The sequence below is a fragment of the Penicillium waksmanii genome (assembly GCF_028829765.1).
Source record: "Penicillium waksmanii strain IBT 27052 chromosome Unknown utg000004l:1.0-5674109.0:1.0-5678898.0, whole genome shotgun sequence".
NCBI lineage: Eukaryota > Fungi > Ascomycota > Eurotiomycetes > Eurotiales > Aspergillaceae > Penicillium > Penicillium waksmanii.
The window spans coordinates 2,984,752-3,005,294 of record NW_026643251.1 but is presented as its reverse complement, the minus strand read 5'-3'; the positions used below and the strand labels follow the sequence as shown (position 1 = coordinate 3,005,294).

At 51.2% G+C, this 20,543-nt stretch overlaps 6 protein-coding genes across 6 annotated transcripts; 3 read left to right on the top strand and 3 right to left on the bottom strand.

Moving 5' to 3' along the window:
• Positions 1 to 27: 27 nt before the first annotated feature.
• Positions 28 to 2,582, top strand: N7481_003926 (uncharacterized protein; the record flags this gene model as incomplete). The annotated part of the gene is made up of 4 exons (XM_057263145.1): positions 28 to 41; positions 90 to 497; positions 563 to 2,285; positions 2,349 to 2,582. 4 exons carry the CDS (start codon positions 28 to 30, stop codon positions 2,580 to 2,582), a joined length of 2,379 nt encoding a protein of 792 aa, XP_057124806.1.
• A 637-nt stretch (positions 2,583 to 3,219) lies between these two features.
• N7481_003925 (alkene reductase) lies at positions 3,220 to 4,328 on the top strand (the record flags this gene model as incomplete). Its single annotated transcript, XM_057263144.1, has 2 exons — positions 3,220 to 3,868; positions 3,907 to 4,328. 2 exons carry the CDS (start codon positions 3,220 to 3,222, stop codon positions 4,326 to 4,328), a joined length of 1,071 nt encoding a protein of 356 aa, XP_057124805.1.
• Positions 4,329 to 4,632: 304 nt separating this feature from the next.
• N7481_003924 (putative MFS transporter) lies at positions 4,633 to 6,398 on the bottom strand (the record flags this gene model as incomplete). Its single annotated transcript, XM_057263143.1, has 5 exons — positions 4,633 to 5,618; positions 5,675 to 5,712; positions 5,771 to 5,879; positions 5,936 to 6,097; positions 6,161 to 6,398. The coding sequence occupies 5 exons, from the start codon at positions 6,396 to 6,398 to the stop codon at positions 4,633 to 4,635; spliced, it is 1,533 nt and encodes a 510-aa protein (XP_057124804.1).
• A 5,586-nt stretch (positions 6,399 to 11,984) lies between these two features.
• On the top strand, positions 11,985 to 12,948 carry N7481_003923 (acetate uptake transporter family protein; the record flags this gene model as incomplete). Its single annotated transcript, XM_057263142.1, has 2 exons — positions 11,985 to 12,379; positions 12,441 to 12,948. 2 exons carry the CDS (start codon positions 11,985 to 11,987, stop codon positions 12,946 to 12,948), a joined length of 903 nt encoding a protein of 300 aa, XP_057124803.1.
• A 2,136-nt stretch (positions 12,949 to 15,084) lies between these two features.
• On the bottom strand, positions 15,085 to 17,224 carry N7481_003922 (uncharacterized protein; the record flags this gene model as incomplete). Its single annotated transcript, XM_057263141.1, has 5 exons — positions 15,085 to 15,829; positions 15,881 to 15,996; positions 16,047 to 16,184; positions 16,246 to 16,364; positions 16,438 to 17,224. The coding sequence occupies 5 exons, from the start codon at positions 17,222 to 17,224 to the stop codon at positions 15,085 to 15,087; spliced, it is 1,905 nt and encodes a 634-aa protein (XP_057124802.1).
• A 1,004-nt stretch (positions 17,225 to 18,228) lies between these two features.
• N7481_003921 (ENTH domain protein) lies at positions 18,229 to 20,302 on the bottom strand (the record flags this gene model as incomplete). Its single annotated transcript, XM_057263140.1, has 6 exons — positions 18,229 to 18,348; positions 18,422 to 19,476; positions 19,536 to 19,647; positions 19,700 to 19,890; positions 19,953 to 20,190; positions 20,258 to 20,302. 6 exons carry the CDS (start codon positions 20,300 to 20,302, stop codon positions 18,229 to 18,231), a joined length of 1,761 nt encoding a protein of 586 aa, XP_057124801.1.
• Between the last annotated feature and the right edge of the window lie 241 nt (positions 20,303 to 20,543).

Sequence of the window (20,543 nt, the reverse complement as noted above, 5' to 3'; positions counted from 1 at the left end):
CGTCTTTCTCGGCGCCGTTCCTCAACAATGGACTCCAGTACGTGCGCGATATGTGAAATGCCGTGTGAACTATAGCTAATGGTTTATAGCGCGCGAGGAGCGGCAACAAATGCGCCAGCGCGGAGCTGCGTACGCGCCCCTCCCCCGCGAGACCATAACACAGAGGCTTTGGCTAACCTCCTCGGACATAGGACGCGCAAAACCAAGGAGATCAACTTTGGATTTTCATTTGGAGGACCAAGCCTTGGATTCCCAGAGCCTGAACAGCCTGCTATCATACCTGAGACCATAATACCGCCGCAAACCGAACCTGCTCCCATAGCTTCAACTCTGCCGCCCCAGGGAGCTTCGTCGCAACCCCAGTCGCAGACACACAACCCTCAGCGCACACCAGGTAGTGCGCGTAATAATCGCCCGCAGCGTCCTTCTGCATATGACATACCACCTGACGACGTCCCTGAGCAAATTCGCAGTAACAAGCGACGGAAGATTAGTAGGTTACGCCATGATTCATTATTTACTGGTTGATTCCCGAATTGACCATATCGAAGACCCCCCCTAGCGCGAAAAAAGACACACCTTCACAAATTGTTGAAAATATCCCGCATGGAAACTTGCCACCTACAGCGAACTCAGAAACACAAGCCGGGCGTGTGAAAGCCCTAACGGAGGCACCCCAGCAGGAAACTGCGGACAATGTGCCCGTACCATCTCCACCTGTTCCAGAGACGCATGTACCTGAGAGAACCGAAGAGGCTGGAACCTCGACTGTCAATGGCAAAGAGATAGAGACTCCCACCCCCGATATAGCACCCAGCCGGACCCGATTATCAAAGTCCAAATCCCCACAGATCGAAGCAGAAGCTCAACCCAATGAGCCATCGTCAAGGAAACGACAGAAACCTAAATCGCCAATCCGACCTGACCAAGAAACTGCAGACAACCAGCCAGAGCAAGCCCCGCGGAAATCTATCTCGCCTCGGTCCAAGAGGGAAAAACAACCTAAGTCAAATGTGCAAGAAACGCCCAATGATTCTGTAGAGGCACCCGAGGCTAGCCACGCCTCTACGGCAAATTCTACAGCCGACCGCGATGCATCTGTCGCTGCCGTAAATGGCAAGCGGACACGCACAAAGGCGGCGACAGGGAGGAAGGCCACGAGAGAAGTGGCGGCTCAGGTCAATAGCAATCGCTCCAAATCACCAAGCATAGAGGGGGCACCACCGGATACGGCATCTGAGTCTCAAGATCAGAAAGATCAGCAAGATCAGCAAGTCCAGCCCAACAATATCGCCAAAGGCAAGCGCCCCCGCAGACAACCTTCACCTGCGAAGGATTCGAATGATATCGAGACAGAATCACAATCTCAGAGCCCAGCGGATTCTGCGCCAACTGCCGGTGAATCATTTACAACAGCTGCACGCCAAACGCGGAAGCCAGCAAAGAGGAAGAAGACCCAGCCTGAACCTGAGCCCAACCCCGAGGTTGATGAAGAACCAGAGGCGGGGTCTGCAAAGTCGAAGTCCCGCAAGGGTAGATCTGGGGGCAAATCCAAACGTGCTCTCGAGCAACAGGCAGAGCCAGAGACGCAACAAGAAGAGGCGCCCCAGGAGCCGGAACGAGCGGCGGAACCCGAACCACCAAAGCAGCGTCGCGGCCAAGGAAAGAAAGCCAACCGAAGAACAGGAACAGAAGCGCCTCCTCCACAAGAGCTACCGGAGGCAGAGGCCGAGACAGAGGCCGAAATATCACGCCCAACACAGCGAAAGCCAAGGGAACCTCGTGGAGAGACTGTTCCTGTTACCATTCATCGACTTGTTAATGCCTCTGCACTGGGTGCCTTTGATATTTCCGAAAATGACCCTGGAGAGGAAGGAGACAGGCCTACCGATGAGTCCTCGACCCACCAGAAGGCCAGGCTTCCAAATCGCGGAGGCGTCAATCCTGCCGATGTCTTGAGCCAGATTTGTCGCGAGACCTTAGAAAAGACGCTCACGACGCTGAAAACAGGAATTGAGAACGAAACAAACGCCGCGCGACGTGCTGAATGGTCACGCAAACGCAAAGCTGTCGAGACCTTTGGCATGGAGCTGGACGGCCGCCTGTTAGACTTGAGTGAAATTTTGGACAGCAATTTCGTGCTTGGTGTGCAACTCAAGAAGGCGAAGCGCGACATGATGGAAATGCGGAGCCACCTACACCAGGTGCGGCGGGAGCGAGAAGGTATCGCTCTACAGATGGACCGGGTGCGCAGCAGGCACATGCAGAAGGAGAATGAGAAAACGGTAAGTTGTTGCTGCTATTCACCTGGATATTACCAGGAACTCTGACTGACGATTGAACTACAGACACGTTCTACTATCAACAATTCCATCCACAGCCTCGAGCTTGCACTCGACCGCAGCCAATATCGCGGGTCACCATCGACCGAGTCATCTTCAACGGAGCTCGAATTCTTACTTCGGAGTGTGGCTGAGGAAGTAAGCTGCCGCGCCCCTGGATCACAAGGTGGTCTCCTCCACCAAATCCAGAGTTTCAATGCGCAACTAGAATCGACGGCACGACAGCTGGAGAGATCATGATGGATTTGTAATCGGAGTATTTTTAGCCATATTTGTCAATTTCGTGATACCACCTACCTGGCCGGGCCAGGGAAATCAGCGTTGCAGGGATTAGCGATTAGTGATTGTGTTACTTTATTCTTTCCTTCGCAAGTTCGGGGGTGGAAGTATGAGTATAACCTTGCATGTGCATTGTACAGTGTGACGACGGTTTGTCAGCGTCGCTTTTAGTCCCGGTATCCCCGAAATAAATCCAATTGCTTCTTCCCGCGAGTCATAACAGTGATACCTATTCTCAAGTTAGAAGCCTATCGAAGACTCAACTCTCTTTACGGATAGACGGTCGGGATTGAATCTGCCGATTCTCCACTTCGGAGACTTTTTGTGGGTGAATTCTTCGCAACTCGCGGCTCAGGGCTGCTTGGAAATCAGCCATGTGGGTCTGGGTACCATTTTAAAATCTAGAGATAACTTTGAACCTTGGAACATTTATCGAATATAAGAACTCCGTGTGCACCTCAATATCTACTACTTCAGCTCATTCTTCATTGGCGTCAATTGACATACTAAAGCATACACTCAATCTACCCCATACCCATTGCAGTATATCTACGGAGTACAAATTTCCAGATCACAACTTGAACAAAAACACCTCACAATGAGCAAGCTCTTCAAACCCATCCAGGTCGGGCGCATGGAGCTCTCCACCCGCCTGGCCATGGCCCCGATGACTCGTTTTCGTGTCGACGAGGACCACAACCCGCTGCCCATGGTGAAGGAATACTACGAGCAGCGCGGCTCAACACCAGGAACCCTTCTTATCACCGAAGCCACCATCATCTCCCCCCAAGCCGGCGGCTACAGAGCCGTACCAGGCATCTATACCGACTCCCAGATCGCCGCCTGGAAGGAAGTCACCGACGCCGTCCACGCTAAGGGCTCCTACATCTACCTCCAGCTCTGGGCACTCGGCCGCGTCACAGACCCAACTTACCTCCCCGAACTAGGCGACTACGACGTCGTCTCCGCAAGCGACATCCCTGCCGGCGAGGGCGCAGCCAAGCCGCGCCCACTCTCCGAGTCCGAGATCCAGACCTACATCCAAGACTATGCGCAAGCCGCGCGTAATGCCGTCGCCGCTGGTTTCGACGGTGTCGAGATCCACGGTGCAAATGGATACCTGATCGACCAGTTTATCCAGGATGTCTCGAATAAGCGCATCGACGCTTGGGGCGGCAGCGTCGAAAACCGCGCTCGCTTCGCGCTGGAGACCACTCGGGCCGTGGTTGATGCCATTGGCGCAGACCGTACGGGTATCCGATTCTCGCCCTTCAGTACCTTCCAGGAATGCGCATGGCCGACCCGATTCCTCAATTCACCTATCTGGCCTCGGAGATGGCTAAGCTGAAGCTTGCCTATACGCATATTGTCGAGTCCCGGGTTGCGGGTAATGCCGACATCGAGGAGACCTCCGATGGACTGGAGTTCTTCCTGGAGGCGTATGGAAATGCCACGCCGGTTATTATTGCTGGTGGTTATAAGGCTGATACGGCTCTGGAGGCTATTGATGGCAAGTATCAGCAGTATGATGCTATTATTGGGTTTGGTCGGCCGTGGACGTCGAACCCGGATCTGCCTTTCCGACTCAAGGCTAATGTCCCGCTTGTGCCTTATGACCGGGATACGTTCTATAATGCCGGGTCATCTAAGGGCTATATAGATTGGGACTTTAGCCCTGAGTTTAAGACTACCCAAGTAGGGGCTTAGGGGCCTCTCGTGGGTTAGATTTAAATGTGCTTCTTGCATAGCGTTGAGTGGATCACTGTTTGGCTAAGGCTAAATCTGTTGTTCTTGTTATATACCTAGTATAAATTAAATGAATGCATGATATAAACTGCTTCTCGAGTTCATCTTTCTACCAAGTATGACAAGTTCGTTATCTACGTCGATCCAAAGAAGACTGTGATCCTGTCTAAGACGAAAGAAAGTATAGACCACCCAAACGACCCCCCAGTCAAAGCTTATACTAGAGGCAAGTCAGCAACCACAGTCTAAATCGCAAACAGCCCCATCAAGGGAAAGGAAGAAAGGAATAAAATACCCGAAATTCCCTATTCTGCCGATCCGTCAAATCCAAGAATTCCGAATTCTCCTGATGCACCTCACCCTCATGGCGCGCATCTCTACGCCGGTTCTCCCACCCATAATAGAAGCGCAACAAAAATGCAAATATAATAGCCAGCGCAACGGTAACGACAAGCGCAATCTTCGCAGGGATGTAAGTCGGCTCGTCCTTCGTGCGGAACGTGAGCGGGCCCAGAATATTACCCAGACAGAAGGCCATCAAGAGAATGGCGTTCATGGTGACTTTCTTAGTGTGGCCGGCGGCATTGGCGCCGGCGAGGGAGTATAATATTGGCAAGGCGGATCCGATGACTTGTGTTAGGTAATTACCTGCTAACTGAGCTGCTTTCATATCCTTTGGCGAGAAGGCGAGGAGACAGCCGCCGAGTAGACCGATTGTCAGCGAAGCGATGACGCAGAGACAGCGCTGATCATATCGCGAGGCGCAGTATGAGGCCGTCACGATACTGACAATGCTCACTGCTCCATTGGGGATATTCAAGAGCTCTGTTTCCTTCGTCGTGAAGCCAATGTTCTTGATTATGAGTGAGGTGAAGCTGCTCACGGCTGCGTTGGAGATATTCATTGAGGCCACGACGATGACGATCAGGTATGTTTGCGGATCACAGAATATCTCGACGAATTGGTGCCATTTGAAATGCTTGTTTTCGATACCTGTGCGGTTCTCGCGGAGGCGTTCGATGGCGAGGACCTTCTCGGCGTGGGTTAGGCGCGATGTCATGGGGTTATCTGGAAGGAAGATGACGATGCAGATTCCTACGACGATGGTTATGAGGCCGAAGATTAGGAACATTATTTGCCAGGCTTTGAATTGGTCGTTTGTGTAGAAGAGGAGGCCGTAGGCGACTAGTGCGCCCATTATTGAGGCGGTTCCTGTACCTAGGTACCAAGTTCCCATTCGTTTGGGTTGTTCTGTTCAGTTCAGAGTGTTAGAGGATGTATGGGTGATGGGTATGGAAGAGGTATACCGTTTCGTTTGTACCACATGGAGGTGATGAGGATGAGCCTGGAAGGGTGTTAGAAGATGATAGTCTCTTAAATGCTGAATTATAGATTTTGCTCACGCTGGTGCAATTGAACTTTCAAAACATCCCAGCAGCACCCGGAGAGTCATCAATCCTCCGAAATTCTTCGCGGTGCAGTTCAACGTGGTCATCAGACCCCACAAGGTGACTAGATCGATCGGTCAATTTCCATTTCCATTTTAACAATGTCTGGGCTCGTAGTACCGTTCAGTCCCAAATATTTCGCTGTTGGTAGCCGCTGCATGAGAAAACCAGTGGGTAATTCGAAGACGAGGTATGTCACGTAGAAGGCCAAGGTCAGGTCAGAGAACTCATTGGTGCGCATATTTGTATCGCTCAACAGCCCCATGACTGAGGCATAGTTGACTTTTGAAACCGACGTATTAGAATGAGAAGGTGGCATCTTTGTTGATCCTATTGAGCACCTACTGAGCACTTTGTCTAGATACTGCAGATTATACGCCGCCCACATGAGCGGCATAATCATCCAGTCAATCTTGCGAACGAGGGCCTTCTCATCTACCTCTGTCGCATCGATATTATCCTCCGCGCGGAGAAAGTCGAGGGCAGCGTCTGCCTTTTCATCTTGGATGATCCCATTCTTCACGTCAATGTCCATACCATCATTGCGGACCGGGTGGTCGTGTTTCTCTGCGGGGACTCCCATGTTTCAAAAATGTAGACTCATTCAATTGCTGTCTTCGAGCTAAAGAAACTATTCGAACGCTCAAAAAAAGAAGCTCATCTCGGCCAGTGCGAGGGCAACCCATTTTGATATCCCCCCTCCTTCCCCGCTCCATCGTCAGTGCATCTTTAGAGTAGCATTATCACTATCCTCGGTTGAGCTCAATTACAACCCTGGGCCATCCAACGACTGATAACAGCCGCGGCGATTCCTCATGTAGAAGCTTGTTCCCGGACAGATAGAGCGAGAACGCGGGGAAGACGGGATATTCCGCCATTGAGAGAGGTGCACAGACAGGGGAGAACATCCCAGATCATGGTTGGCTGCGATTATCCTCTCGATGCCAAATCTGAGAGGGCAGAGCGGCAGATAGTGTGACCAGGTACCCTAGGGTATGCTAAATATACCAGAGGTGGCAGATATGGTAGATATGGTAGATATGGAAGATATGGTAGATATCCGAGGTGCTTCTCAATGGTCGACGCGTCGTGGTTATTAGGCCTGATGAGGAAGGTGCGGCAGATGAAGCGACGGTTGCTGCAAACCCCGCACGACGAGTTGCTGCGAGGGGGTTGAGTCAGTGATAAATCAAGCTGGAGGAATTCATAAAATCTTTCAGCTATAATGAAGTGAGCGGTTTCTGTGAGTACGAGTGTTGTTTAGATCAATGATCAGAGTGAAGTTGCAATAGTTGAGTAGGGTGGGTTGATCAAGTTGGACTGTGTTGACAAGAGGATGGCTAGCTCGATACATAGAATGAACAGACTCAGGATTGATGTGATGGATTGTGATGGATTGTCATGGATTGTCATCGCTGTTGTGACCTCATCCAAGACCTGTTTTTGAGACCAGAGCTCACCGCAGGATGAGCGATTTCCCTGGTGCGCTGCAAAGAGCGATGATCATCGCAGGATCCAGAGCTCCACGACTCTGTTTTTGGGAGCTGAGCTGAGCTGAGCTGCATTTTTATTAGCTTTACTTGGTAGCTTGTGCTACAGCTGTCCAGGCATTGGGCACAATCGTCACCGAGTGTGTCTGCAGATGCACAGACTACTGAGTAGTCTCCATACGTAGGTTGAGTCTGTATTTGACCTGGCCTATCCCAATTCATTAGCTTTAGTAATTCCCCCGCATGACACCATCGACCCCAACACTTTCTTTTGCCAGTAAGAATTCTGCATATCTCGGCCGTACCAAATAATCATTCTTCGTTTTGCTTTGTCTGGGGGATATCCGGTGCGGCCGGGGGATCCACCATTTGTGGCTCATCAGCAGACATTGGAAAATCATGGCATAACCATAACCGTGGGATAGTCAGCCCAGAGTTCCGCTCCGCCGAGCCGAAAACGAGCAACTTTCTAGCAATATTCTCGGCATCGGTAAAGGTGAAAAACCTGCCTCACGGGCTTTCCATCCACAGTTCCACGGTTCGTGGGGATGGAGTCCCCGTGATCCCGGATCTGGTTAAGGTGGCGGGGGAAAAGATACCCCCCGGGTCCTATTCATGACCCCAGACGGGGTATTCATGGTGCCGAGTATACTGTTCCATTCCATTGGTTCTACTGGCTCGCCGGGAATACGTACGTCGCATGTTGCTCAAACGCCGGATAGACGGACAGGCGTGGCACCACACGCACATGTACATGGCACGGCTCGCGGCGGCGGCGTGCAGCCACTGTCGTGCCGTCAATGATGTCAAGTCGGACTCGGCTTGTGCGGTCGCAGACTGTGGTTCGTTGGTGAGGAGGCAGAGGGGAACTCAATGGGCTCATTCCCCCCGCACAGAGGATCGGTCAGATGAGATAAATGTGGGGAAAACAGTGGTTCTGTTCAATAATTCTGGAGTTGTCGCCAATACCATGCATGTTGATCTTGCTCGGTGCAGAGCCGGAAGAGCTCTCCCCGCACATGGCCTGATCGCACCGCATGTGGGGAGAAGGATGGCTGAAGATCGTGAGGATTCCTAAAATCTGGTTCGTAAGCGGGAGAACGGAAGTTGTGGCATGAGGAGGCTTGGATGCTTAGAGGCTTGGAGGCTTGGAGGCTTGGACTGGAGAGTAGGTTTTTATTCGATTTTTCTTCTTTTCATTCTACTATTGCTAGATCCGGGGGTGGCGATTAATTAGAAACCTTAAGGGCCATCGCCCATTATTGAAAGTCAAATACCGTATTTTCCGTCATGATTCGGTTCTTTCTCGAACTTTGGTAAGGCTGGAATAGAGAGTTCGGTAGCTACGAACAGGTGAGTTTTCCACGTGGGAAGCTCCGCAAGCAGAGATGAATTTGCGTCATCGTGAAGAATCTGTACAAAGTATAGAACGGTGGATAACTAACCGAGTACTGTCTACTCCGCACTCCTAAGCGATGTTAGCTAGATTTACCCCAACTTCCATCAAAGACAAGCAATCTGGGGTTGACCTTAAAACAAGTATGTCTCATTGCGGAGAGGATGCGGAGAGATTATGTATGAACAATGATCGACTGGGGGCCGCAAGGGCGGCCTGCAATCCTGATCCTGATCCTTCAGCCCTGTGCACAAGTACCTCCATAATCACTCCTAAGTCATGTGTTAACGCGTACGGAGCACTAGTTAGCATGTATAGACTTCGACCCCAGCTACCGAACCGGATAAATGCGAAAACGAAATTGGGTTGTTTGAAGTGAGGCTAATGTTGACAATTAGTGATAATATCTTCTACTACTGTACTAATGCAGGGTACGGAGCAGAAATTAATTTATCTGAATCTTAGCTTGTACACTTCCACAATAGTTACGGAACAATGCTTGTTAATTTCATGGCAAGCCACTGGGCGGCCGCCACCTGCTGACTACTTTGGTGGGCTGACTAGGCTAATTATTGCAGTAGTCTGATGCGCCATCTAATGCGTGTATCAATAGTCTTGAAACTCCATCAATCATATCTGGTGAACCATTAGCCAAGGAAGGGAAGTTTGTAATTGCACCTCCGGCGTGCCAATGAACACCCGATGAAGAGATTTCTATTCTCGACAATCTCGATCTAGTTCGTCTCGCTAACGGGTGGTTTGAGGTTGAGGTGTGTCTACGGGTAGACTAGCGATTTGTAGATGGCCCACGTCTGACGGCGTGCATGGCTATGTAACAGCTCCTGACACGACATTCTCACCGTAGCCACGTTGAGAAAGGGACAACTGGCCGCATTCGCATGGCATTAACCCAAAAGATTTTTTTTTCCCATTTCTCCCGCGAGCCTCGTCCTCGTGTTCGTGTGGAACTAGGAGCTTACGAGGACCCATTCGAAATCAAGCTCTCTTTGTTATGGAGTGAGCCAATCTGATACACGGTCGGTGTCACAACAATGGAGCAAGCTCCTTTGCTGGGGAGCCTAGGGCGGGCCGAATCCGTAGCATGTGTGCAACACCCACCATGGGAATCCACAAGTGGTTCAAGGTCGAGTCCACCGACTGTCCACAGCATGATCTAGGTCCTGCACAAGAGCATTTTGGGATTGAACTGTCCCACCGGAATCGCGTCTCCGGGACAATCACGATGGGGATACGGAATGGAGGACGCACACAAATAAAGGATGATGAAAGTAAAAAAAAGAAAAGAAAAACAAGACACTGGCTAGGTCAATTAGTGTGCATCAAGGTCCACGTCGATCTCCATGTGTGGCTCTCCGCCAGTTTGTGTGTGAGGATCTCTTTCGAGAAAGAGAAAAAAAAAACACAGCCTAGTTACCGGACCGATGGCCTGTCATGGCCTAGTGGCAGCGCCGAAGTTGAATGGTGCGACATCCCGGCCGTGTCGTGCAAAGTCTATCAAGGACCATCTCAATCAAAGCAAGCGCGAGACCAGGACCAGTTTAATGAGGATTTCCGCTGTCGCTGTCGCGGTCGGAAGGGCCGCGAGGGGCCGCGACGTTGCTACTCCACGCGTGATGGGACGAGACGATTTAGTGCTGGAGCTACATCTCTTTTTCGTAGGGACCTGGTGCACCGTGCGATAAGCCGTGTTCCATCTGCCCCTCTCCGTTTTGCCCCTTTTTTTGGGGGGGTGGATGGGGGTGGTTCGAATGATGTCGAGCAAGGGCCAGGTCGGCGATGAAAGTGTGGTGAGAGGGGATTGGTGCATAAACCAAGGGATTCCACATGTAATTCCACTGCCAAGCACAACAGAAATCAATTGGGACTAGCAAGGAGTGCAGTGTGGAGTCGGTGATGGATTTTTAGCCGGGAAGGTGTTGGACAGGTTCGAGTTTAACCATAATTCATGAGTAATCAATAATACAGAACATCAGTATAGGGTGTATAGTGGTGTATCGCAATACCGCGCCACAGGTTCTCCCCGAGCTAGCAGGCCTGCCATTGCCAAGTACCACCTTAACACCTTTTCCTTTTCTTTTTCCTTTCTAGCACTGGCAATGACCCTGGGGCCCACCTGCCCGAAGATCTGTGATCACCAGAGGGAGCTGAACCAGTGAACCCCGCTGCTCCATGCCTTCTGAACCAGTCTTATTCTTCTCTGGAAGGGTTTGCCCCCCACACTCACTCTATTCTCTCCGGGTTACTGTTGCCATCCTTAACTCCGTGACCAGTTAATGTTTAGTCTCGTACCCGCGGATTGACCTCCCCATGCCCCAGTGCCAATCCAATCCCCGGTCTATCCGCTGTGCCGTCTCCCCGGATGTATGAGGTCTCTCTCCTGTGTGTGTGAGCCCTCAAGCTAAGCCCATGTAAAACCTGTAAACTAAAACCCTTGTCCCTCCGTACCCTGGACCAAAGACCTAGGCCTGTCGCAAACAAAAGCACCACGCTGTTAGTCATTAATTAATTAATTTTTTTTTCTTTTTGCCTTCATGCAGAAAAGTGTCTGTCCATGGGTGTGTTAGCTGTCAGTGGCTGCGTATATAATAAACCCCGTCAGGTTTCCGTTTACCTTGATCCTCTTTTTTTTTTTCTCTCTGTTTCCTCTCTGTTTCTGCCTTGTTCCGACTCTCGAACCCATCTCCTCTTGAATTAACCTCTGTTAGTGTCGGTGGGACCTGCTCATCCAACTGCACATCATTGCAATTTATTGAGACCATCCTTCTCAGCGGGTCAACAGCAACAGGTAACTTTGTCTCCACTTTTTCCCTTTCGTCCATGCTCCTTTCGCTCCCTTCGCCCCTGCTCTTCCCCAACGGTGTTTTTCTTTTTTTTGGGCCAGTGATTTTTCGGCGAGGGTCCCGAGTCCTTCAGCCGAGCTTCCAATGGCAAAGACGGTTTTGTTGTCGTTCTCGGGCCAAGAACTTATATTAGCTCTTGCCCCCTGACCTTTGACATCCTTCCTCCTGTTCTTCATCTCTATTTCCATCCTTTCCAGCAGCGCTGATTGGCTTTTGGATTTGATCGCTTTTCTTCCCCTTCACACCTCTTTTCGATTTAACTGTGTTATCTCCAATTGAGACTTTCTTCCCATTGTTCAGCAAGCTGAACCTTTTTTGTTTTGCTCAATTCACCTTTTTTTTTCACCTCCACCACCTCACCTTTTACCAACCCTCTCAATTAATACCTTTTGTGAACTCTTTTTAGAATTTCACATATCATCATGTCTACCACTGAGACTACCAACAACGGCTCCCTCGAGAAGGACGTCGGTGCTGCCTCCGCGCCCGGCGCAACCAACCTTCAGCCGCAGATGTCGGCCGAGGAGCACGAGGTCGCTCGCCAGGCTGCGCGCTTCGGCTACGGCCCTCTCTCTCACGTCAACACCACTGAGGCTCGTCTCCCCGCCTTCGGTGGTGAGTTCCAGCCCGGTCTGTACAAGCCCGTCGAGGGCCGCAAGTTCGCCAACCCTGCTCCTCTGGGTCTGTGCGCTTTCGCCTTGACCACTTTCGTGCTGAGCGCCATCAACATGGGTGCTCGCGACCTCACCGCGCCCAACATCGTTTGCGGTCTTGCTTTCGGTTACGGTGGTCTGGTTCAGCTGCTTGCCGGCATGTGGTATGTTGTTGTTGAAACCCCCCCGAGTCGTGAAACGAAGCATCCACTAACGATATCCCAGGGAAATGGCCGTTGGTAACACCTTCGGTGCCACTGCTCTCTCCTCGTACGGCGGTTTCTGGCTCGCGTTTGCCATTGTTTTGACTCCTGGTGGCTTCGAAATCGAGAAAAGTTTGACGGCCACGGCTGCTGATGGAACTACGACCCTGGCCCCGTTCGCAAACTCCATGGGTCTTTTCCTGTTGGGCTGGTTCATCTTCACCACCATCCTGGTCTTCTGCACCCTCCGTTCCACCGTTGCCTTCTTCACCCTGTTCTTCACCCTGGATCTGACCTTCCTTCTGCTGGGTATCGCTTACCTCTACCACGACGAGGCCGGCACCCCCAACGCCAGCATCCAGAAGGCTGGTGGTTTCTTCGGTTTCCTGGCTGCTTTCGCCGCCTGGTACAACGCCCTGGCTGGTCTGGCCGACAACAGCAACAGCTTCTTCATCATCCCCGTTGCCCACTTCCCCTGGTCTGCCACTGGCCGCGAGCGCCGCCAGAAGACCGACCGTGAGCTGGCATAAATTTCGTCCCCTGTGTCGTCTCGATCATGACGGAATGAAGGGATGGTCGATAATGCCGCGTTGTGTTGCGCGTTTGTAATGTTTTCTGATACCCCTCGTGCCATCTAGGGTTATGGTTGAAAAGTGATGGGGTTTTCCTTGTCATTTTGACTTGGTAACTTGAATATGGGCGGATTTCCTCTTTCGAAGGCTTTTATTAGTCGGCGTCAATGGAATCGCAGTACCGTTTGAGCGTGTCCGTTTCTCATTTTTCTTTTTCGGCTGTATTCCTCATAGCTTTGCTTTTCTTTTCTTCGTTGATGATCGATGGATTGTCTTTCGAGAGGGAAGCATTTGCACAAATGCTCGTGACTCGAAGAAGAACAAAAAGTGTCTTTTGTCGGACTCGAGTACATAATTAGGGGTGGTTCGCGTTGCGTTCCCCTCATATTTCCTTGTTGTATTTAGTCTCCTTGCCTGTTATCGCGTGGCTTGTAATAATTCACCCTATATGGTTAATTCTCTCCGAATCCACGTACCTGGTAGCCCGTAGCTCTTCCATCCTTGTCCCTGTCCCTGTCTTTGCCTTGTGCCGCCCTATTGTTTGAACAGGGCTGTGATGGTTTGCGAACTGGTTCGTCGAGGGCGGATCACGGACTGCCATGACTTAACGGAGATCAACCTGGTCTAGGCAGTTAGTAGAAAAGGAAGATCAAGTTAGTCTTTATGATTGTTTGTTCATTGCGTAAAAGCAGTGACCAGGTGCGCACCAGTGCTGGCAGACCCGGATCTCATGACAGAGACGATAAACACACTTCTTAATGTGTATGTACTCTGTATAATCGAGAGAAATGAGCTGCAGATCAGCCATTGGAGCAGGTGAATGGGAACAATCACCCAAGAACCATCCAAAGATTCTGTCAGTCGAAAAAAGTAAACATTGCTGACCAGCCAGAGATGCGTGGGAATGGGCAGCTATAAGTAAGTGTAGATCAGGTACGAGTACTCCGTACCCAACTAGATCTACTCCCCCTCGAAAAGCAAGAAGAGTATGTACCTCCGTTTCGACTCGGTTTTAGGTACACCCTAATATCCAATAGAAGGTGGGTAATAACTAAAATTATCACTGAGACACCGGGAATTTGGCCTGAAAGGGGGACTGGAGGGCAAGTCTGCTGCGCGAAGGTCAAGTCAACTCTAATTTCAGACGCAAATAGTGGATGGGGAATGGAATGTAGTTACCGAATTGGGGTTGGGTCCGTTACTCAAACATAGTAAGGGGTAATCTTTCTATTCCAAGTTTTCGAGGGGGAAAAGGGCAAAGGAATAGAGGGAAAGAGAAAAAGAGAAAACAAGAAAATATTGGCCCTGGATGAAGGGTCTCTTTTGACTTACGGCCCGACTGTCAGACTACTAGCTGAAACACACCCCAAGCTCCCTACTATTCCGTCCCGAGCTTGCCGACCTCCACCCGATCTTTTCTCGGTCTACTCTCGGCATTCAGGGGTCGGCGATAGTTCGGTCGGCATTTGTGGAGTCCCTGCCGAGCAATTCTTTGATTTATTTATGGGCCGGGGACTTTGGTGCATGATTCACGTTCGCATTGATCGCGATACATAGGTCCTTGTAGAGTGTTGTTGGTTAAAAGGGGGAAGTTTTGGTGGAATGGTATTGCTGGGAGGTCTGCGCCTTCGGCAATTGCTCGGGGGGGGAGGGGGGGGGGGGACTTTGTTCTTGAACACCATGACCCTTATCTCTAGCTAGGCTGACTGGGTAAATATGCACCCGGTGATCTGGCTAGCTCCTCATTCGCAGCCCAGGGAGTAATCTATAGCCTGGTGGATCGCACGGCTGGCAAGTGCTGATTGAACCGCGCCAGCCGGCGTTTGCCTAGTTCTGTGCTTTTGATACGTTGATTGAGTGCTACTCACTACTCGTACAGTTGAGGCAGATACTTTTTTCAATAGACTGTTTCATTTGGTCATTACTCGTGTAGTATTCAGCATGCAGTATGTGCCAATTATTGTATCTGGTTTCATTCACATGTCATGAGAGGGGTGATGGTAGAGTGGTGAGAGTTTCCATGGGTTTCAATGGTTCCAATAGTTCCAGTAGGTTTAAAACTTCCGTCTCAATGAGGAGAAAAATGCTCATGTATCATCGCGCAGCCGAGAGATCCGACTGTAGCTGAACCTCCTGCCATATCTGACGTAGCATATGAAGGTGGGCACGATCGACGTAGAAGAAACCCAGGAGAATGGACCGGGCTTCCTGCCAAGACGTCACGCCATGTAGACGGCAAGCCGTTGCGAGCTCCGAAACAAAAAATGCGCGTTCCGACGGCATCACTTGGCTGCATGCCGCACCAATGAAGAGTAGCCATATCAGCAGATCGCGACAGAGGGCAAAGACGCCGGATGGGATGGTGGCTTCCAGCGCCGCACGGAGGGCAGTGATGGGTTTTGGTAGCAGCGGTGCGATCATTGGATAGAAAGTCCAGATTGCACTGTTGTGGAAACACAGGCAGGCTAGGCGAACACAGCCCTCCATGGAATTATCGCCCTTGGCTTGGCCAGTGGGTGTGTACCGGTCTGAATGGAGTGCGTACTCCACATACACCACTTCAAAATTGAAGTAGTCCTCGGTCTCTTCGTTGAAATTTTTGTATCCAGTGCTTCCCTTGATCCATTCCGCATACCAGGTGAGTTCGAGAAGGTCATAGATGATTTTGGCAAATACATCACTAAAAATTCCTGGGATTTTGACCAGGGGGAGGAGGCGGGTGGCGAGCAAAGCGATATCATCATTAGGCGGCGAGAGGGTGAGCCCCATCGGTCGACTTGATCGGACAAAAGGAAATATTGGTCTTGTCATTGCCATACAGGCGACTCGAATATCCGTCCTGTGTAATTTGATTAGCTAGTGACATGGTCCCCGGGATGAAGGTACTAACCATGATATCTGGAAGCGGACATCAGGTGGGACATCCGCAAAGTTCTTACGCAGTCCGATCATTTGTCGCAAGCCCGCCAGGTGAATTTTGAGATAATCGGGATTTCCCGATGCGATCTAAGGTTGTAAGTGCGATGCTTATCTTGAAGTGTTGATTTGAGACTCACCTCGATCGTCAGAAGAGCAGAGACCGCAGCAATCAGCTCGTCACTTGAGGCCTTGACGGGATCCGACAATCCCTCATTCACCAATCGAATAGTTTCACCGCGGTGATGAAAAGTGTCCACCACCAAGTCGCTGCGTGTCTGATTCGGATCTCGAACTGGCAACTCCCCCCCGCTGCATAGCCGCATTGGAAGTGGCCACGCATATTGAGGCGTGCAGGACAGCGGGATCGCGCTGGATCAGTGATGCCCAGTGCGCCTGCAATTTGGGCTTATATCGGGTTTGTAATGGATGTGCTTCTTGTGTTAGATCCCAAAGGACTATCCATGAGAATCGTTAGTCAATTGAGTCAAAAGATACCCAGAGGACGTAGTATATAGCGTGATAACTCACAATTTTGCAAATGTCGCAACATTCGATCTGTGAGCTGCGTGTGTCCGGTATTGAATGGATCATGGGCGCCTGACCCTAGCACCGACCATGTTGCAAGCGAGGTCGATTGGTCTTGGTATTCCACTACTTCGTCATTAAACCACCCTTGCTGCGATGCATTTGCATAGTAGTCGATAGGAGGAGTGGTCTCCGGTGTCAATTCCTGCTTTGTATCTGACTCGTCGATAAACTGGGAGCCATGCGAGGACGAAGACGACGACGAGGGTGGAGGAGGGGACGGCCCTATGGTACCGGGTACTGTCTCGGGGGTTTGGAAGGAAAGATGCTTCCAAGATTTGCCCTTATACCGCTTGGTGCTTTCCAGACGCTTTTTCCGATTGTGTTCTGACATGACGTGAGACCGAATCCGCTTCAACGTCTCCTCCTTCGTGCCCCCCGACGCTGACTCCGGGTCCGTATGGACCCAGAACAGCGTCGACTTCCCCGCGGATGCATTTGCAGCCCTGCGAGGCTTGCGGACCTTAGCAGGCGCATTGCGCTCTGTCTTTTCCGACGGCGCGGCTTGCGATGATTGTGGATCCGACGGTTGAGACGCGGGCGGCGCGGCCGGACTGATCGGCAAGGGCTCAGCTGGGGGAAGAGTACTCGTACTCGTAGTCGGAAGGACGGTAAGAGGATCAGGTTGAGAATTATCGTGGGTGGCGGGCCAAGGCGCAGTCGCGGGGGATCGTGATAGCACAGGCAGTGCTTGCTCATAACCCCCGGAGAAGGAATCCTTAGCGTCCATGATACGAGCTTATCCAACGGCCGTGGGTAAGAAGGCGAGAACAAGCTTCCCTGCCTCTGAAAGCTGAGGGTGAAAAGGTCGGAATAGAAATGCGGCCGGCTCGTCCCTCGTGCACTGGGTCCGCTTAGGATATTCCGCTTGGTAAATTCTTCACGCTGATGATAGCATGGCCGGGTGAAGCATGGCCCCCGCTAACGTCGCTAGTGGGATGTGAGACTGCGCCCGGTGGGAATCGCTAGGAGGTGGTGGTACTCGAGGAGGCGAGGGGGAGATGAGAGAGAAAGATGAGAGGCGGCGATGACTGATACAAAAGTCCGAAAGAAAGTACGGGAGCAAAAGGTTAATAAACTTCTAGGCCCACGGCGGAAGGTGGAGGATGGGAAGGTCTGATCTCAACTTGAACCTAGTACGGAGTAATAGATCCAAGACAAGCAATCCTGTGGGGAGCCCACTCCATGACTCTTCTTGGTTCTTGGTTCTTGGTTCTTGGTTCTTGGTTCTTGGGGTAAGGCCATTCTTGGGGTAAGGCCATGGCCATGGCCCAATGCAAGGCCGATCAAGAGCTTAATACTTTTGACGGTCCCACTGATCTTGATACCCTGCAGAAAGTATGAACCTTGAACCTCGAATACGGGGCGGAGTGGAATTGCCCGCTTGATGCCGATCGGCTATTTCATCTGTCATTCTGTACTCGTACTCCATACCCCGTTCTAGTCCGAGCTACTTTATTCTCGAAATAACTATGCGTAGGTTAACCCACTCCTGTTCAGAGTATAATTTTCATTTGCTTGAATTTAATGGTTCTTCTATCATCACTACAGAGCCCAAGGGAATGATTATCGGGTCCGGCTCGCAACTTGTGTTTCACGTACTGGCAGCTCGCACCGCGAGCCGTCAGATGCAATATGATCAGGGGGGGTAGCAAGAGAAATTGAAGTACAACATGAATGAAGAGAGGAAAAAAAGAAGAAGAGAAATAGTGGACCATTATAGGGACTCGCGTCTCAGATCATCCCCGGTCGTGGGAAGACAGGAACCGTGCCCATTTGTTCTAAGCCACCCATTGTACCGGCCTGTCCGCTACTCTGCCAGCCCTGGCCAGTCTGTTGATTGATAAACTGACTCTGGCGGAAAGGGTTAGTGCTTCCCGTGGGGGTGGGTTGAAGAGGCTGTAGCCCCGTGTTCTGTGGGGGGGACGGACGAGCTCCGAGCAAACGGATTAGTTCCCGTTCGCTGCGGCTGAAGCGCTTGCGGCTGTTGTGGCTGCTGTGGAACTGGTGGGACCGGTTCAGTCGGGGGTGCATTGAGCTGGTGAGCAACAGAGAGACGCTTCGCAAACGGATTCGTGTTCTGCCTTTGTAGTGGACTTGCCGGGGCCGCCCCATTGCCAGTAGTTGTTGCATTAAGCATCATCGACTGCCGGAAAGGATTCGTTCCGGTGGTCTGCGGCTGCAACTGATTTGCCACAGGTGGTTGTTGCTGCTGGGGGAATGAGGGAACGCCGTTCTGAGGGACAGGTGCTAGCTGCGATTGATATCCATATTGTTGAGGCTGGGGAGTGTATCCCCCGAATCCTGCCCCTGTAGGTGTGGCCTGGAGCGGTTGTGCTTGCTGTTGCGCTTGCTGTTGTCCAAAGGGATTTCCAGTATTCTGTTGCTGGAAGCCTCCATATGGGTTTTGTAGGCCGTATCCTGTCATTTGAGGTTGCTGCGGCTGCTGTTGCTGCGGCTGGGGCTGCTGCGGGAACCCAGTTTGCTGGGGGTAGAATGCCTGCTGGGGCTGCTGCTGAAAGCCCGTTTGTTGGTATTGCACCGGATTCTGCTGAGCCATCGGCTGTTGGTTTCCTTCGATCGAATCGAAGAAATCAATGAGATCCGTTGGTGGCGGCTTCTGCTGCTGGGGTTTCTGGGCCGGGGCTTGCGCGGGTGGGTCAAACGCAGATGTGGCAGCTGGCTTAGGTGCGGCCGAAGAGGTTGCTGCCGAGGACGGTCCATCTAGATCTTTCTTGATTCCTTTCTGGGCCAGATATTCTCGACGGCGTAGTTCAAAGTCCGGGTCATTCAAGTCGTCTTCCAAAAGGCGCGCCAGGTTGGTGTTGGCATGCTTGAGATTCGGAATCTCTAAACGGGTGGCAGACTGGAAATGCCTGGCGACGCCCAGAAATTCCACCACTTCTTCCGTCTGTTTAGTAAATGTCTTATAGATGGCCAATGCACGTTCGCTATCCGGTCTTGACATCTCGAAGTAATGCTCTATCAAATCCATTCTTGTTAGTGACAAGGGTGCTCGACTAAAACTTTGAGAGACATACCTAGGACGTTGATGGTACCCTCATTCATGACCGAATACAGTGTCATGAGATCGAGGGTCAAGAGGCGAAATGCAGTCAAGCTAATCTCGTTCTCGGGCTCATCCGTCAATAACTATTTGAGTTGTTAGTCACAGAAAAGTCAGCCTACAGCAAATATCACCTACATCAGCCCTCAACAGCGCACGGATCTGCTTCTGTACATATTCCGTTTCTCTCAAAAGACCCTTTTCCACGCTTAATCGCTTCAGGCGCCCCGGTCCGTTCCGTACATAATCCGTCTGAGTGGCTTCGAACGCTCTTGCGCGAGTGATAAGATACTCGGCATAGCGGCGAATATTGCGTCCCTGTGACTGGGCTAGACTTTTTATCAGCCAATTGTCATTGTGAACCACAATGCACCCCACGACTTGAACTCACCTTCGGAGAAGTTGCTGGGTGCGATCTTCTTCGGGTTGTCGGAGAGATATGTCAAGGCCGCATCCTGTTGGCCCTCTCGGATCAAGAGATGCACAATTATAAGAGCCTTGAAGACAATTGTCCATGCTGAATCGCGAAGTCGGTGTTGTAATGTTCGGAACACCTCGGCAACGCCCGCCTCGCCAGTATGGGTCGCCACCAGGATGTTTTCAACGTATTTGGATTTAGGGGCCGCGAGCTTTTGCGCACAGGGTAAGTTAATGTCTTTTCAGATGCCAATATTCATTGATTTTAGGGAGACTCACCTTGAGCTTTGTGGCCCCCTTGACCGATTTCTCGAAGTTGGTCATCGTGTTTTGAGGGGGTTGTTTCGGGGGATGGTGATCGGCGCGCGGTTCTCAAGTATTTGTTTTCGAGGGTTTGGTGATATACAGGGCCGGGTTGAGAAGAGACGAAATAACCGAAGAACCTGCTTCAGGAGCCAATGCCTTCGTAGTGGCCGTGTAGGGTTTCAATCATCACTGGTGCTGTTCATGCAGTGCTTCATTGGCGCATGGCGGATGCCTAAATGGAAAGGGTCACGGGATAGAT